Raw genomic sequence first — 19,429 nt, 5'->3', positions numbered from 1 at the left:
TTCCCTCCCTTCCTCCCTCCCCTCCTTCCTTTCTCATCGTTTCCTCTCGTCCTCCTTGTCCTCTTTCCTTCCTCCCTCCTTTCTTCCTCAGCATTTGCGGGGCGCAGCAGGCATCATCTTCATCTGTGGAGAAGGCGGAGAAAGAAAGACAGAGGCAAGGTGACCGAAAGGAAAGAAGGAGAGAGGAAGGAGAGAGAACAAAGGAGAAGTGCACTGTTTCTTTGGTGCAGGAATTGTTGTTTTAGAGTTTAGTCTCTGCTGATGATTATCTGTTTTGCCACAAGTCATGTGCTGTCATGTTTTGTGTTCACAGAAGCTGTTTGTTGTCCTGAAAAAACATATACTTGATTCCTTGAATGTCATGAAAGCCCTCCTGGCCTTATGTGGCCTCCTTGATTGAATTACATTCAGTATAAACCAGTGAGCAGACTTATCTATTCTATTCAGTTTTATTATCTTGTGCACAATAGGGATTTCTGTCTATAGGCTAAACTGTCTAAAAAACTATAGGTTTTAACACCCACACTTTAAAGCTGAAATATGATTTTAGGCACTGATAAATCAAGTGAAAATGGAACAGAACGCGGTGTCTCTCCAGCCTACCCCCACCCATAACACTGCCTCCAGCAGCCCTTTTGTTGTTATTCCAGCTTCTCTGCCCTGTGCTGTCAAAGTACGGATAGTATGTTAGCCCTGCCTTCCATCTAGTAGTCATTTCAAAGAGTCAGCCATGAAGGAGCTCTTGGCAAAACAGCTTCCAGACCGAAGAGGCCACGTTCTTTTGCACAGAGAGAGTGGGATAAAGCAAGAAGTTTACGTTGTTGGCTAGGAAATAGGACATGATGAGAGGGACAAAGAGCAGGTTATGGTGGCGGTTTGTTTTGAGTCTCACTAGACGCCCTAGGCTGGCAAGAGATTAGGTAGAGTAGGTGTAAAGATTGTTGATCAGTGAAATGTAGTTATTGTTCAGCAGTTCCATTCTGTGCTATTCTGTTCTATAGTGAGCTTTCCATTTTTCTGTGGTTAGACTCTAGCTCCTTGGTTCCAGCAGGCATACATTAGTGCTGTCTATTCTGTTCTCATCTACTCTGTTCTGTGTTACTTTATTCTCCTCTCTCTTTCCAAGTAGAGTTTTAGGTTTTAACACACACTTTTGTTGCATCTGTGTTGATTTATCAAAATTTACAACAATATTGTTTTGTTCCAAAATTCTGCATACTATAATTTTCTCTTCCTGTCGTAGAAGTTCTAATCACTTTAGTTCTGCATCTGTATGCCACAGTGCTACACCAGATGACCACGCTCATGCCTGCTCACTATCTTTAGGACTGTCCTAAAGAGACTTCAGTGTAATTTGACACACTGACACACAAGCATAGACATACATTCACTCACATGGTCACGTGCACACATGATAGCAACCAGATAGCAAGGATAACTTTACAACAAAGCTGTCTGGAATTACAGATATTTCCCATTGCTAGGTACTGAAAGAAGACGTGTTTATGCCGGAGAGAGAGATTTCCTGTAAATCCTTTTGTGATTGTCTGCATGATGTAGTATGATGTAACAAGTTACTAAGAATACACCTGACATGTTGCTGAATACTTTGAGATCAAGGTCATGGCAGACTCTTTTGTACTGACCACATGTTGATTCCTATTCATGACGCCAATGGTTGAACATCGCCTTTCATATCAGGATGATGTTACTGTGTGTCACCTGAGGAAAGTGATTTTAAGTGGCAATGTAGCTCGTGTTTGTGGAGATTACTGAGCCTTTTAAACTGTCTCAAACCTACACTGTTATGGACATGTCCTAAAAAGGTTTCAGCAAATTTTAAACATGTAAAAATCGAAAATTACAATTCAAATCCCAGTCTTTGCGCTGTTTGTTCACAGTATTAAAAGCCACAAAACATTGGCAAGAACGACTAAACAAGTGTGACAATTAGTGGCTTTGTTTGATTAGGAGAATACGTTGCATATAGTTCTAATGATACGTATGATTGATTGCCTAATGTCCATTTTTTTTATCAGAGACTGATAAAGTTTGATGGCAGCTAAATGGCACCTCTGAATGAAACCAGTATAGAAGACATGTTATGATCAGACAACACACTGATTGTCTGCATGATGTAATATGAGGTTACAAGTTACTAAGAATACACCGGACATGTAGATGCATACTTTCAGATCAAGGTCACAGTAGTCACAGTCTGTAGTTGTATTACTTTTACAGTTTTGAAATGTTTGTGACTGAAATGTTATGTTGCTTCAGTTGGACATACAGACTAGTTGAAAATGCCAAATTCTTCCATATGTGTGGATGCAACATGCCACAGTAAATCCTGTCTAATTAAGCAGAAGTAAAACATTTGCACTTTGAGATTGTATGGATACTTTGTTCATCTCAGGTTGTTCAGAAACTGTAGTATTTATTCCAGTGCTTTTTGTTATATGTAAAACTTTATTTGTGTGATACTAATTGCACCTCTTGAAGCATGATCAGTCAGCAATTGGCTGACTGATATTTGCAGTAATAATAAAGAATAAATGTACAGTCTTCTGCTTGTACATAGCTCAGTCAGTAGATGGTGCTGGAGAGTTTGCCTTCTGATTAAAAACACCATGTGTGTGAGAGAGAGAGGGAAATGACAGACAGACACTGGCATGGCTTTTATTTTAGTGGGTGATGGAGGCTAAATGTCAAGAGTGTTCTAAAGACTTTATTAATTAAATATGCTTATCCTACAGTTTTTCACTTGACATATTCCAAACATATTACACCTGTTAGGGTGCTATAGTGTAAGTGTATTACTGTAAGGCCTATGTCAGTATCAGCACTTACTGTCCTGTTACATTTTGGCTGATATATTTGGTACCACTCACATCCACTTCATCACAACAAAAACAAAAACATGGCATATCTGAAAACATGAAAGCAGAAATTTGTACATAGCCACACTTGTTCTCTCTAGTCACTCAGGCAGTCATTTCTCAGCTGTTTGTCTCCTCTGCAGGCAAACAGCCATACAAGACGTCATTTTGCAGGTTTGACAAAAGACAAAATGTACAAAGAGCCCTTTTCAGACATTGACCAGAAGTTTTTTTCTTTTGACAGTCTTTTGAAGTTGAGTTTTCTTTATCTGGGCATTTCTCTCCAATCTCTATCTTTGTTGTTTTTTTCACTATCTACATTCTTTCTTCTCCTACTCATCTTCCTTCTTCGCAGCATCTTGTCCTTTCTCTGCTAGACAACACAACAGCTGACACAGAGGTTAACTGGCTTGTCATTGATCTATTCTTAACTACCCGCTTCTTGCGCTGGCCCAAAGTCTGCAGCCTTACATTTTCCTTATTATCTGACTGCAGTTCCAATTGGCCAATTGTCTGGCCATTTGAAGCTGTTCAGCTGCCCCATTTGTTTTGAAGACAGGGCCGCTAGCGGGCCCATTGATTTACCATTATCTGCTGAACGCTTCCCCTGAGCCCAGACCTATAACCACTGAATGTGTCTGGGCTGCTTTGAGCTTTCAGACATATTCACATCCAGCTGTGTGTCAAAAAGGCTGACAAGCAACGCACATTTCATTATCTTTCAATGATTTACAATTACCCCATCCCACTACCTCCTGATTCACTCCACTGTGTCACAGTTTCAAATCTGTACTGTACATGCTCAGAGTTTGAAATTGGCTATATTTTTCATTTGATTGTGTAGTAGGCAGGTTTTCATGTCATCCCATAGATATGATTCACCAAACCTGTCCCTATCCTAAAATCCAGATGTGCTAATCAGATGCAGATGAATGAATGTTATGTTCACTGATTAAACCAAAATAGGTTGTGTAAAGGAGATTCTTATAACATTTTAACATTTTTGCTGTCAGAAATGTAAGCTTTAATCCACTTTGAACTTGCACTCTGACGCAAAAGTCAGAGGATTTTTTTAATACAGGTAAGGTATAATGTAATGCATGTTTTATCAACCGCTTGACCTACAGTATTTATTATCATTATTAATATTAACAACAACAGTGACCCTTAGTCATGAGACCAAAACAGACATCCAGTTTGGAGAGCTTCAGTAATAACATAGGTAAAGCTTAAATTACAGTAATTACAGCTGAAAGGTTTGTGTCTGATTGAATATCCAGAGAGAGAGAAATGGTGGGAGACAGCAGAGCTAGAGCAGAGCCTTCCCTGACTAACTTTGGGCATTGCTCTTTGCTGCTTTGTATATGTTATCATTCCAGCATCTGTGTGTTTTTGTGTGTGTGTGTGTGTGTGTGTGTGTGTGTGTGTGCCTTTGTACTACTTGCATTATGGGGACACAAACCTGTTAACACACTCACATTGTGGGGACTCGGCCATCTTTGTTGGGGTCAGAGGCTGGTCCCCACAAGGAAATCAATGAATTTTAGGGTGGCAACACGGTTTAAGGTTAGGTGTTAGGGTTAAGCAAGTAGTGTTTAGGGTTATGGTTAGGATAAGCATACAGAAAATGAATGTAAGTCAATGTAAAGACCCCACAAGGAATGAAAACACATTGTGTGTGTGAATGTTGGTGTTACACACAGACCTGACTAGTTATGGTAAAGCTCAGTTACAAAAGTTTCAGAACACTCTGTTTTGTTCAGTTGTTACTGCTATGATTCAACAGCTGAACACACCAGTGGCATTCTTTCTACAACTGTTGCACAAATGTGTTGCACTTGTCGATTGCCTTGCTCAGGGCCACTGACATAGGGGGAACACCAGGTCAGTGTGTGTTTATATAAACTGCCACAATAACTTGTCAGAATACATATTTGTGTAGATTTAAGTAGCCTGTGGAGATCATCTTGTCCCAGGCATGAGCAAGACACACATTAGGCCTGGCTTTGCTTTCATTCTTCACTTGGAACAGTGCACTGACCACTCCATCATTTATAGCCTATTGTCTTGTTCTTTTTTTCTACATAGCCTGAAGGTGTTTGTCTGTATGTTTGTTTTTACTGCTATAGACTGAAACCCTGTAAGGTCTGACTTCCTTTCTTAATTGCATTTTTCCAAATAATGCTTCAGAGGGTGTAGTCTTTTCCAGCACTGCCTTTGTAAAGATGAAATAAATAAATAAATAAAAAAGATGGGACACCTGTCGGAATTGTTTGCATCCGTTTTCAACACTTGATTTATTTCCACTGCCACAGGAAAGATGTAACTTGGTATTGATCCCTGATAAAAGCCTGTTTGCTATGAAATTTACATACATTTTTAGTTTTTGTTGACTTTTTGTTTTGTTCTGCAAAAGCCTATTTATCAAATGAAAAGACAGGAAATTGGATAGGAGGAAATGAGATAGAATCCAATGTATATGTGAATGCATATGATATTTATATATATATATAGTATATGAATACACTATATAGCATTTATAACATCTGTAGATAGTGAGAATGTTTTCCTAATTTAATGAAAAGTCAGGCATTAACATGCACTTGTGCAAGCCTGCTTTTTCTTTGAGTACAAAATCAGCATTTCTACTCATTTGTTTTTACTCTTTCTCCACAAGTGTCATTTGTAATAAGCAATGCACTTTGGTTGTGGAGAAATCCTGCAGGCTTTGGCAAAGCTTAAAGAACACCAGTTAGTTTCCTTTTTTTATATGGGGTTGATTAAATAGATATCTGACCTACTGCTTGCTGCAAAGCTTTCAAAGATATAAGCGTTGTCCTTGCAGGTTCAATCAACTTTTTCTGAGATGCTGTGTGTTCAGTCATAGCCTGAAAGTGGCTATGATGGATGCAGGTCCTGTGTATCTGCACTATTTCTGTGTATGTTTATAGTGCCATTGTGCACATCACAGCTGCACTGCCTCCAGGTAATACAGAAATATTGTTTGGATTATTTGGCTGCAGTGTGAGTCAAATTAGATTTTTGTATCTGAGATGTCTCCTAATGTATCCTGGCATGATTGGATAGTAAAAGTCACCATGAAATGGCAACAACCTCAGCCAGTGTGAATTAAAGTGGCTCAAGGTGGCTTTTTTTCTCAGTGTGGCACCCAATGTGTCTGGCTAGGAAGGTGTCTACATGATGATCTAATCTTAATATAATTAGATCTAATCTGACCTGATGTAATGTAATCTGATGCTGTTAACATGCAAAATGATTGGATTTCTTAGAGTAGTGACCGGCTACTTGAGTTGGTGGATTTCTGCAGGCGTAGACACCCTCCTCCGACACCAGTGAATATCCAAGAAACAAACATTGAGAGAGTGGACTCCTATAAGTACATGGGTGTTCATCTCAACAATAAACTGGACTGGTCACACAACACTTATGCGCTTTGAAAGAAAGGTCAGAGCAGGCTCTACCTGCTGAGGAGACTAAGGTTGTTTGAAGCACAGGGAACACTTCTGAGGACCTTCTTTGACATAGTGGTGGCATCAGCCATATTCTGTGGAGTGGTCTGCTGGGGCAGCAGCATCTTGACCATGGACAGGAAAAGACTAGGCAAACTGGTCAAGAGGGCCAGCTCTGTCCTGGGAAGTCCTCTTGACCCAGTGCAGGTGGTGGGTGACTGGAGGATGTTAGCTTGGCTAACATCCCTGCTTGAGAAGGGCTTTACCTGCTGAGGAGACTAAGGTTGTTTGAAGCACAGGGAACACTTCTGAGGACCTTCTTTGACATAGTGGTGGCATCAGCCATATTCTGTGGAGTGGTCTGCTGGGGCAGCAGCATCTTGACCATGGACAGGAAAAGACTAGGCAAACTGGTCAAGAGGGCCAGCTCTGTCCTGGGAAGTCCCCTTGACCCGGTGCAGGTGGTGGGTGACAGGAGGATGTTAGCTTGGCTAACATCCCTGCTTGAGAAGGGCTTCCACTCCATGCATGAGACTCTGACAGCACTGGGCAGCTCCATCAGTGACAGACTGCTTCACCCCAAGTGTGCAACAAAGTGTTACTGAAGGTCTTTCCTTCCTGCTGCTATCAGGCTGTACAACCAGCTTTGTTCCCAATAGACCCCGCCTGCCCAAGTTGACCTCTCACAGCTGTAACTACTCAGCATACCAGTGCTCAATATTGTTTTACTTTTTAATATTATATTTATATTGTTTATGTATATAATACCTTGTTTATCAAATTTCTATTCTTAACACCGAGTACCTAGTTTTTATGCCTTTGTGGCTATAGCTTTGTGAATTTCCCTGTTGTGGGATTAATAAAGGTTCATCTTATCTTATCTCATCTCATCTCATCTTAAACACCAGTAGCACTTTTGTTATACTGTCATTAGACAAGCATATTTTACAACTGAACAAATATTTGAAGAAAGTTTGGTGTACATTTATCACTACGGCCTTCTTCTTCTGTTTGTCCACCACTACTATGTCTGGTTGGTTGGCCATTACCAGTTTGTCAGTTTGTATCTGGAAGTCCCACAGGATCTTAGCTTGGTCATTCTCAACTACCTTTGGAGGTGCATCCCATTTTGACATTGGGACTTCCAGCCTGTACTCGGCACAGATGTTTCTGTACACTATGCCAGCCACTTGGTTATGGCGTTCCATGTACAGTCATGTGAAAAAATTAGGACACCCTTTGAAAGCATGTGTATTTTGTAACATGTTTTAATATATGGTTATTTAATCTCAATTTTAACAATACAGAGAGATTAAAGTAATACAACTAAACAAGTAAAACTGAAGAAAAGTCTTTTCAAGATCTTCTGTAAATGTAATTCTACAAAAATGCCTATTCTAACTGAGGAAAAAGATAGCACACCCTCACATGTATGCCCTCTTAAAATGGCTCAAATCACACACAGGTATATCACACCAGGTGCACATAATTAGTAGATCGTTACTCAGCATTTTGAATGAGGCTTGCCCCATCTAAACCTCAAACATTTAGTTTGGTGTGCTCCTGACTGTTGAAGTGAGAGTGAGCACCATGGTGAGAGCAAAAGAGCTGTCAGAGGCCTTCAGAAAAAACATTGTAGCAGCCTATGAGTCTGGTAAAGGATTTAAAAAGATCTCAAAAGATTTTGAAATCAGCCATTCCACTGTCCGGAAGATAGTCTACAAGTGGAGGGCTTTCAAAACAACTGCCAACATGCCCAGGTCTGATCGCCCCAGCAAGTTCACCCCAAGAGCAGACCGCAAGATGCTAAAAGAGGTCTCCAAAAACCCTAAAATGTCATCTCGAGACCTACAGCAGGCTCTGGCTACTGTTGATGTAGAAGTGCATGCCTCTACAATCAGAAAGAGACTGCACAAGTTTAACTTGCATGGGAGGCGTGCAAGGAGGAAACCTTTGCTCTCTAAGAGAAACATCAAGGCCAGACTGACATTTGCCAGAGAGAATGTTGACAAAGACCAGGACTTCTGGAATAATGTTCGTTGGACAGATGAGTCCAAAATTGAATTATTTGGACACCAGAGCAGAGGACATGTTTGGCATAAACCAAACACAGCATTCCAGGAAAAGAACCTCATACCAACTGTGAAGCATGGAGGTGGAAGTGTCATGGTTTGGGGCTGCTTTGCTGCAGCAGGACCTGGTCAGCTCACCATCATAGAATCCACCATGAATTCTACTGTGTATCAGAAGGTGCTTGAAGAACATGTGAGACCATCGGTTAGAAAATTAAAGCTGAAGCGGAACTGGACCATGCAACATGACAATGACCCAAAACATACTAGTAAATCAACCAAAGACTGGCTGAAAAAGAAGAAATGGAGAGTCCTGGAATGGCAGAGTCAAAGTCCAGACCTGAATCCCATTGAGATGCTGTGGGGTGACTTGAAAAGGGCTGTACATGCAAGAAACCCCTCAAACATCTCACAGCTGAAACAATTCTGCATTGAGGAGTGGGATAAAATTCCCTCAGACCGATGTCAGAGACTATTAGATGGCTACAAGAACCGTCTCACTGCAGTTATTTCAGCCAAAGGAGGTAACACTAGCTATTAGGGGCTAGGGTGTGCTAACTTTTTCCTCAGTTGGAATAGGCATTTTTGTAGAATTACATTTACAGAAGATCTTGAAAAGACTTTTCTTCAGTTTTACTTGTTTAGTTGTATTACTTTAATCTCTCTGTATTGTTAAAATTGAGATTAAATAACCATATATTAAAACATGTTACAAAATACACATGCTTTCAAAGGGTGTCCTAATTTTTTCACATGACTGTAGGTGGAAACAGATGATTCTCTGTGGCGACCCCTAACGGGAACAGCCGAAAGAAGAAGAAGAAGAACAAAAACAAGTAAAGTGATATCGGTGACTTTTATCTGGACATGTCTAGGCAACTTGGATGGAGTTGCTGATCAGGAGTTTGGATGTTGTGACCATCGCAGTGCCTCCTGCCCTGCCTGCAGCCATCACTGCTGGCACCATCTATGCCCAGCACAGGCTGAAGAGCCAGGGTGTCTTCTGCATCAGTCCACCACGCATCAATGTATGTGGCAAGGTCTCACTCTTCTGCTTTGATAAGGTGAGGAGGAATTTAACAGAGGTTTACTCTGTGTGTAGACGACAGTCATGGCCACTTCACATGTCCATTTGAATTTCATCAGAATACTTTTGTTTTCCCAGACAGGAACTCTGACGGAGGAGGGGCTGGATGTTTGGGGAGTGATGGAAGGGGGACCTGCTGGGTTCTCAGAGCTGGTCCCAGAGCCCAGACTCTTGCCCCCAGGCCTCATGCTCTCTGGATTAGCCTGCTGTCACACTGTGACGCTGCTGGAAGGTCAGCCCCTCGGAGACCCTCTGGAGCTGAAGATGGTCGAGTCCACTAGTTGGGTATGATAGCATAAAGCTTTTTTTTTTTTTTTTTTTTTTTTTTTTTTTTTATTACTTTGTTCACAGATGCCTGAATCAGTTCATTATAAGTTTCAAGCTCTTAGAACATTTGGACTATGAGCATTGCATGTCGTTTCCTTCAGCTGTGTGACTATTGAGTTACTAAAAACCTGAGACAGATCAATGAACGTAATCAGCAACTCTTGGCTTGTTCCTGCTGCTGTGCCCAGTCTAACCTGCTGTTTGTCCTGTGTGCAGGAGGCAATGTGGGGAGCCGGCACGAGGCACGGGGTCCAGCCCTGAGGAGGCGTCCTGCGGCTGGGAGGAGCGTGGCCCTCCTGTGGCCCTCCTGCGGCGCTCTGGGACACTCCTACTAAGATGTCCCTCAGCTTTATATGTGTGTTTGTGTGTGTGTGTATAGTACACATTACATTAAGTGTATTATTAGATTGAACTAGTAGAAATGAGTGGATGGAAATGGAGCAAAACAAAAGACAATGAAAATTTGAACTCTGTATAAAGTTCATCCTTTGGTCACAGGTCAGACATCAGTTGGAGGGTGGACGGGACACACGGCCAACAGCGCTTGCCAAAAGGGATACAGACTGACAGCAGGACAATCAAATCAAATCAAATCACAACAAAAGTCGTCTCAGGACACTTTACAAAGTAAGGTCTAGACCTTACTGTTATCAATATTATTACATAGGGAAAACCCAACAAATCCCCCTTGAGCAAGCACTTGGCGACAGGATAATATTGCCTAAAGGGAGCATGTATAAAGTGAAGAGAATTGGACCTAACACAGAGCCCTGTGGAATGCCGTGACTAACTTCAGTTTGTGTGGAACATTCGTCATTAACATGAACAAATTGAAATCTTTCTGATAAATAAGATTTGAACCAACTTAGCGCAGTTCCTTTAATCCCAATAACATGTTCAAGTCTCTGCAGTAAGATGCTGTGATCAATGGTGTCAAAAGCAGCACTGAGATCTAAGAGGACAAGTATGGAGACAAGTCCTTTGTCCGAGGCTAGGAGAAGATCATTGGTGACTTTCACCAATGCGGTTTCTGTACTATGATGGACTCTAAATCCTGACTGAAAATCCTCAAATCATTCTTGTGCAAGTGGTCACATAACTGCTTTGCAACAGCTTTTTCAAGGATTTTGGAAATAAATGGGAGATTGGATATTGGTCTATAATTAGCTAGGACACCTGGGTCAAGAGTAGGCTTTTTGAGTAGAGGTTTAATTACTGCAAGTTTAAAAGCCTGTGGAACATAACCTGTTAATAGAGAGAGGTTAATCAGATCTAGTATGGATGTGTTGATTAGGGGAAAGACGTCTTTGAGCAGCCTGGTCGGGATGGGGTCCAGGAGACATGTTGATGATTTAGATGAAGCAATTGTTGAGGTCAACTCAGAGAGATCTATAGGGGAGAAGTAGTCCAAGTATAAATGAGGTCTTACAGATGTTTCTAAAGCCACTGTAGTAGATGGCACATCTGTGAGAGCTGTGGGAGTGGTCCGACCAATTTTTTTCTCTAATAGTTGTGATTTTATTTGTAAAGAAGCTCATGGAGTCATTGCTGCTGAGATCTAAGGGAATGTTAAGCTCAACAGCACTGTGGCTCTTTGTCAGCCTGGCTACACTGGTGAAAAGAAACCTGGGGTTGTTCTTATTTTCCTCAATCAGTGATGAATAAAATGTGGTTCTGGCACTATGAAGGGCTTTCTTATATGTTATTAAACTATCTTTCCAGGCTATGAAAAACTCTTCTGACTTAGTGGAGCGCCACCTCCTTTCCATTTTTCGTGATGCCTGCTTTAGGGAGCGGAGCTGCGAGCTGTACCATGGGGCTAGCCTTCTCTGTTTCACTGCCTTCCTTTTCAGAGGGGCAATGGTATAAGTGTATTACGCAGGAAGGCTGCAGTACTATCAACAAGATTATCGATTTGTGTGGGAGTAAAGTTAAGGTGGCCTCCTTCCACTGTGTTGGCAAACGGCACTGAAGTAGATAAAGACGGAATTATTTCCTTAAACTTGGTAACAGCATTGCCAGATAGACATCTGCTGTAGTGGAATTGTTTCCCACATAGAGTATAATCCATTAATGGAAATTCAAAAGTTATTAGAAAATGGTCAGACAGAAGAGGGTTATGGGGAAAAACTATTAAGTGTTCAGTTTCGATGCCATATGTCAGAACAAGATCAAGAGTGTGATTAAAACAGTGAGTGGAATCAGGAATATTTACCTTCCTGTGCTTCCCTGGAACTGTAACATGGACAATAACGCACACGCTCACACACACACAATCGTTGCACACATATGAACATGCAAATACACACAGATACACATACATAATCTCACACATACACACATGGAGTCTGTTGCCAACACTGGCTGGTCAGCTGGTGTGACTCCATATGTCACAGCATTAGCAGCACCATGAGTGTTTATTGGGTGAGCTACAAACCTGTAAGAAGCTGCAGGCACACTAAGGAAGCACCCAGGTCTCATTTCAGGAAAGTACTGTACAAATAAGTACAGACACACATTTGTGCACACACACATTTTTTTTCTCTTCAGTGTGTTTTGTTCTTGTTTGACCCTGGCAAATGAACGGAAATGACACCCAGATCTCGATTTTCCTGCAAGAGAGCACAGTGCTAAATTCGTGTCTAAACCTCAGGCATGAGGTGAATATGGGCGAGTTCAGCTGTATTTTGCAATTTTGTGCAGCAGGCCAGGCATTACAGGGTGCATTTTTTATGGGGGTTGGAATACATTATTATAGGGAGGAATACATCAAGAGCAGGTAGAGTCAGGGCTGGCTTTAGTTATTTCCAATCAAACCGGCTTCTCTCATCTCCTTTAAAGAGCAGGGCGGAAACCTGACTAACTGATGTCACTGATGTCAGGACATGGAAATATATGAGAGGAAAGATTTTTTTCCCTGGTATCTTCTTCTCCTGCCAGTTATGTACTCCATTCCTAGATCAACAGTGACAAAACTATTTATATAAGTACTGGACATAAATCTTCACCCACTGGTCTGCTAACATCACTGGCCAGCTTTTATTCATGGAAGAAAGTCAGTCTCTGGTCCTGTAACCAGCAGCAATTATATAGTGTAATTTAGTCACAGCTGCATCCAGTGCAAAAAATCCACAGGGGTCTCACATGTAACTTTATAAACATTTCACAGTTGTTAAAATAATACAGTAAAATCATATTGTAGCACTGGGGGCAGAGAGACACTTGGCGGGTCTGACAGAATGCCTTAAGGGTGGGATGTATTTAGTTTCGGCTTGACAGGGGTTGTTCGGTGTTCTGGTTCTGGCATCAAGGCCCCAGATAGCATCCACAAGTTAAGAGTGGTTGGTCTTACTTTGGTTGATGTGGGAATTACATAATACAAAGACTTCTGGGTGTTTTCTCTCTTCTTCCATGTGAACAGCTGTAAGGTTCTGCTTGTGTTTGACAGCTGGAGTGTTTCACAGCTTCCACTGCCTGATAAAGCACCAAACTTGGCTGCTGAAGCAATATATAGTATACTGTGTAGGACAGAGGGCAGCCCGGCTTAGGTGTTACTGTGCATGCCTCACCTTCAGTATTCTCCATATTTATCATCTGTTCTGTCTGACTTAATGTTGCAGATTTTACTATGATTTTGAAGATTGGTACCACTCTCATGCCTGTATGTCAGGACTTGAAGCTATGAGGCCTGACTCTGTGTAGAGTATCAAAACATCAGCCTACCAGATCCTCTACAGCTCATTAATTAACACATCATCTCTTGTTTATTTAATTTTCACAGAAGTACAAGTGAAAACCTTTGGACAGAGCCAGGCTAGTTGTTTCCCCATGTGTACTACTGCAGAAGGACGTGAGCAAGATAGTGAGACCTTATTTATAGCTCAAAGCTGCCAGAACTGATCAGTACAGTGTTGAGTCAAGTATTAGTTGGGTAGTGTTGTGCTTGTTCCCAGAACTAACATGGTTATTTGGCTGCAACCTGTGGCTCTCCTGGGTCAAAGAGCAGTGAAAAAGTAAATTGTGCAAATTGTACTCTGAGAATTTAGCTGGATGTGAAAATGTTTCAGCACACTAACAACAGCACTTTCAGGATGTGAAATGTTAAGACTGACTCCTGCAGGGTACCATCAAGAGATCTACACACTGCTACCTTCATGTGTTTTAAAACAAGGAAAGATTAACACGTCTTAATCTATGATGCTATATGGAAATATAAGTTTACCCTGTGGCAGTAAAACATCTTAAACAAATGACAAAGCAGTAGGAATGTAACGTTTAGTGATATTTGATAACACTATTTCTACCCAAGGCAAATTTTACTTTAAAGAAATGTTTAGTTTCACGATGCATGTTTGTTTCTAACAAAGAAATAAGTTACCAAATTTTTGAAGGAGTCTGGGGACTTTGTATACAGCTCATTAAATGTTACACATGGCCAAAGAATTGGAGTGACAGCCAGCAGCAGCCTAAAATTTAGAAGTGACTATTGCAGTAAATCCAACTTTATGTACAGGGTGGGTGAAACTTGTAGTATCACTGGAGTTATGATGAAAACAGTCTCTAAATAGACAATAGTAAATCGTCAGCTGAGTGTTTTGGTGAATCCTGTTGTTAGTTCGCTACAACTGCCGTAGAGACATTACTGTGACCCAAAGTCACTCGGCTGTTGCTAGACATTTCAAAGAAGCTGATCGTTAAGCCTTAACATTATCATTCTCTGCCACACAACAGATTGTAAAAGCACAAAGAGGTGATAGCAAAACAGTAAAACCTGAACTTCTCTTTTCTTTTACTGAAAACAACACTGTTTATTGTTATCTGCATCAAAACATGAAAACCTTTAGTGATTGTCAGTCTAACACCCTGGTTTTCAGCATCAGGTCATACTGCAATACATGGCTGCCCTGAGAGTTTGTTTCTACTGCATTTTGACAGTGGTATCTGCATTTTCCCACAGACATCCCCGTGCATAAGAAGAAGCATGAGCATAACACATACATCTTGGTGAGTAGCCTCTGGGGCTTATCTTCGTTTTATGGCAGCTTTATCAGGTATTTATCTCAAGATCAGTTTCCACCTCATGCTCTAATTGTGAAACATCTGATTTAATCACAGTGTTGCTTTGCACACAATGTTGGTGCCTCTCCTTAGGCTTGGCTCCACACAGTGCTCAGTTTGCTGACAGTGTTGCTTTGCACACAATGTTGGTGCCTCTCCTTAGGCTTGGCTCCATACAGTGCTCAGTTTGCTGACCCACTTCTGTGCAGTGGTGCACCACTGAACAAGCATGAGACTGCAATCTAAATGAAGATGACGTGCATATAACAATGAGGAAAGTAAGTATACAACACATTGTGTGTAGTGTCTTTACTAAATTGCGCTCCATTACTTGCATGATTACAGTGCTCCTCACCTGATGTACCATATGCTAGCTGTCAGAGGTCAGGCATTTTTGGTTGAAAGCTGGACACAATCATGAAGTGGAATGAAATTTATTGGATATTTCAAACTTTTTTAACAAATAAAAAACTGAATAATTGGGCGTGCAAAATTATTCAGCCCCTTTACTTTCAGTGCAGCAAACTCTCTCCAGAAGTTCAGTGAGGATCTCTGAATGATCCAATGTTGACCTAAATGACTAATGATGATAAATAGAATCCACCTGTGTGTAATCAAGTCTCCGTATAAATGCACCTGCACTGTGATAGTCTCAGAGGTCTGTTTAAAGCGCAGAGAGCATCATGAAGAACAAGGAACACACCAGGCAGGTCCGAGATACTGTTGTGGAGAAGTTTAAAGCCGGATTTGGATACAAAAAGATTTCCCAAGCTTTAAACATCCCAAGGAGCACTGTGCAAGCGATAATATTGAAATGGAAGGAGTATCAGACCACTGCAAATCTACCAAGACCTGGCCGTCCCTCTAAACTTTCAGCTCATACAAGGAGAAGACTGATCAGAGATGCAGCCAAGAGGCCCATGATCACTCTGGATGAACTGCAGAGATCTACAGCTGAGGTGGGAGACTCTGTCCATAGGACAACAATCAGTCGTATACTGCACAAATCTGGCCTTTATGGAAGAGTGGCAAGAAGAAAGCCATTTCTTAAAGATATCCATAAAAAGTGTCGTTTAAAGTTTGCCACAAGCCACCTGGGAGACACACCAAACATGTGGAAGAAGGTGCTCTGGTCAGATGAAACCAAAATCGAACTTTTTGGCAACAATGCAAAACGTTATGTTTGGCGTAAAAGAAACACAGCTGATCACCCTGAACACACCATCCCCACTGTCAAACATGGTGGTGGCAGCATCCTGGTTTGGGCCTGCTTTTCTTCAGCAGGGACCGGGAAGATGGTTAAAATTGATGGGAAGATGGATGGAGCCAAATACAGGACCATTCTGGAAGGAAACCTGATGGAGTCTGCAAAAGACCTGAGACTGGGACGGAGATTTGTCTTCCAACAAGACAATGATCCAAAACATAAAGCAAAATCTACAATGGAATGGTTCACAAATAAACATATCCAGGTGTTAGAATGGCCAAGTCAAAGTCCAGACCTGAATCCAATCGAGAATCTGTGGAAAGAACTGAAAACTGCTGTTCACAAATGCTCTCCATCCAACCTCACTGAGCTCGAGCTGTTTTGCAAGGCGGAATGGGCAAAAATTTCAGTCTCTTGATGTGCAAAACTGATAGAGACATACCCCAAGTGACTTACAGCTGTAATCGCAGCAAAAGGTGGCGCTACAAAGTATTAACTTAAGGGGGCTGAATAATTTTGCACGGCCAATTTTTCAGTTTTTTATTTGTTAAAAACGTTTGAAATATCCAATAAATTTCGTTCCACTTCATGATTGTGTCCCACTTGTTGTTGATTCTTCACAAAAAATTACAGTTTTATATCTTTATGTTTGAAGCCTGAAATGTGGCAAAAGGTCGCAAAGTTCAAGGGGGCTGAATACTTTCGCAAGGCACTGTAGATACATTTTGTTTGAACAACTAATTGGTTAATCGATTAACTGTCCAGCTCTGCTTATAAAACGACAGTTTATAAGTAGAACACCGCAGATTTGATGCCACCTGTTTGTTGGTCATATTCAGGTGCTTCCTGTGTGCTCTGAACCAGAACAAACACTAGAGATGCTGAACTTTGGTTTGATTATGGAGATTGTGACAGTCAATAAATGTTACAGGGTGCCAGTGTTTGCTATCTTCAAGACCTCCTGCCTGCACTGTGTCAAAGAGAATGGTGGTGATGATGTTTTTTTAAGAAAAATAGTCTGTACAAATCTAAGTTCAACCATGCAGTTGGATAACAGTTTGGACTGAAATAGCTGTAATCTTTAAAAGTGCTTTGTTAAATGTCTGGTGCTGACAGTGACAGGTGTTGAGATCGGTCGTCCTCAGTGTTGTTTCTGGGACTAATAACCTAGAGACATTTACATAGTGTAATTACACAGGGTGCATTTTAAAGGCTGGTTCAATGCTGACCTGTCACAAAACCTAAGTAAAGGAATAGGTCTGTATTTTTTTACAAGCCACAATGCACATACCAACATTAGCATTTTAGTGCCCACTCACAACTACCAATGGCTAACAGCAGCCAGCAGTAGCTACGGGCATGCCCACTCAAGAAGTGGCTGTGGCTGCATTTGGAGCTCGGCCCCTCTCACAGAAAAGCTGATACGCAAAGAAGTTACTGTATCGTTGTGGCCACAACAGCAGTGAAAGTGTCTGCAGGGAAAAATGTCTGTTGTAATTGTCTATTTGCCAAAAAAATTGATATTCAGTCAGGGTGGCCTGAGAAGGGCCACTTTCTTTCTTTCCACTCATAGAGTTACTGGGGCACGGTACTGGTGCTACCCACTGTTAGCAGCAGGACTGAAATTGTTGTTAGCATCCATACAAACAAGTAAAATTTTCTGCAGTCCAGTCAGTCAGGGTTACTTACTTTGCGAATGTGTCCGAATAACAGTTTTGTAGGTCATTCATTCCCAGAATAGCAACCCTACTTGCAGAGAGCTTCAACAAGTATTGCATGTCTAGTTGAGTCAAGCAACAGCTGAGTTGCTACCATAACGCTGTACCACCTCATAGGAGTATGAACGGGTTCAGTTCATAAGATGATAAGTTCTCTGTTAGTCTGTATGTTTGTTTCAAGTCTTTGCTCAATTTTCTGATGTCATAACAGATGTACAACTCTCCAGTACCAAAGCCTTTAATAAATATGAGGATTTAAACTTTGAGGGAGGTCATGAAACCTCATGGCACTTATAAAAACACCATTGCAGCCAAAACTGCAATTCAAAACTGGAGGTTAAATTAGTGTGTATCTTTATATTTCTCTGATGCTTTGCATATGTATGTGTGTGCCTTCTTCTTTCATTCTTCCTCTCACAGTTTATTGACTTAATTCAGGGAGAACACTTGCGTTGGTTGATGCTCTGATGCCTTCACCCGAGTACTCAAGGACAGACAAACATTTTTTGTGTCTCTGTGCAAACAGCAGTCACTCAGGCCAAACATACAGAAACACAAACACAAACAGAGGTGCATATGCATGCATTCATTAAAAAGGAGAAAAATGACCAAAGCCACCTTAGAAGTGTTCATACCTTGCTATATTTAGAGTCAGTGAGACTCTAGTGCCGTGTCACATGAGCTCAAACTTCACATTCCCCTTGGCCTGTCTGTTCCTGTCTACCTGCATCTCCTCTTTGTGGTTGAAAAGTACAGAACTGAGCTTATTGTTGAAGAAAAATTAACATTTAGGCATGTTTCAACTACACAGTTTGTCGACATTTGAGAAGAATGATTGCTGTGTTTGGCTTTTACAAAGCCGCACATCACTTTTCAGAGGAATGTGGTGTTTTTTCTGTGTAATGACGACAAACACACAGACACGCACCGGTCTGTTTTCATTTTTTTGCTATTTGACAGGAGATGTTGGGTCAACTTCAGTTCAGGCAACAACATAAGCTCCCCATCTATAAATTCTCTGCAGTCATAAGATATACTTGGCACTCCTCTCTCTGTAACACCCGCACTTGCAGGACATGTATAGTCTGCATATTCTGCATAGTCAACTTGTGCTTGATCATGGGTATGTGTGCTTATCATATTACATGACCAAGCATTTGTGCATGCATGCATATGTGCAGATGTATCTAAATGCATTTAGTAGATATTCAGTAAGTGCATGTCAATACCTTTTTACAAGTACATGTACAACAGAAAGCGTGCGTATGTGTGTTTATCTACAGGGCATATTGGAGTCACAGCCCAGAGGTCTTTGTTTTGATCCACAGGGTGTGACAACCCTTTGGCTTCCTGTGCTGCTGTCGTGTTTCTTGCTTCTCTGGCAGGAGCCTCAGACTCGGTGGGTCGTCCAAGCAAGTGGCTACACCTGGGAGGTGAAAGTGGCCAAAGGTATAAAATACCTCACACTCTAAGATCATGGTTTCTTATTTTACATCTCTCCATGGCCTTTACTCCTTAGTTTGACATTGTTTTACACCTTTCACACACTTATCCTTCCGCTCATCCGCACACACTTTACATCACGATACCTTTCATGTTGCCACACCCTAT

General features: G+C 41.3%; 1 protein-coding gene across 1 annotated transcript; it reads left to right on the top strand.

Annotated features, from left to right (window-relative positions):
• Positions 1-9,188: 9,188 nt before the first annotated feature.
• Positions 9,189-10,170, top strand: LOC109959992 (probable cation-transporting ATPase 13A2). The gene is made up of 3 exons (XM_020599793.1): positions 9,189-9,485; positions 9,587-9,793; positions 10,024-10,170. The coding sequence occupies exons 1-3, from the start codon at positions 9,306-9,308 to the stop codon at positions 10,168-10,170; spliced, it is 534 nt and encodes a 177-aa protein (XP_020455449.1). The 5' UTR covers positions 9,189-9,305.
• The last annotated feature ends 9,259 nt before the right edge of the window (positions 10,171-19,429 follow it).

This window comes from Monopterus albus, unplaced genomic scaffold (assembly GCF_001952655.1).
Source record: "Monopterus albus unplaced genomic scaffold, M_albus_1.0 scaffold42.1, whole genome shotgun sequence".
Lineage (NCBI taxonomy): Eukaryota > Metazoa > Chordata > Actinopteri > Synbranchiformes > Synbranchidae > Monopterus > Monopterus albus.
The sequence above is the reverse complement of the archived record's forward strand: the minus strand, read 5'-3'. Positions and strand labels throughout refer to the sequence as shown.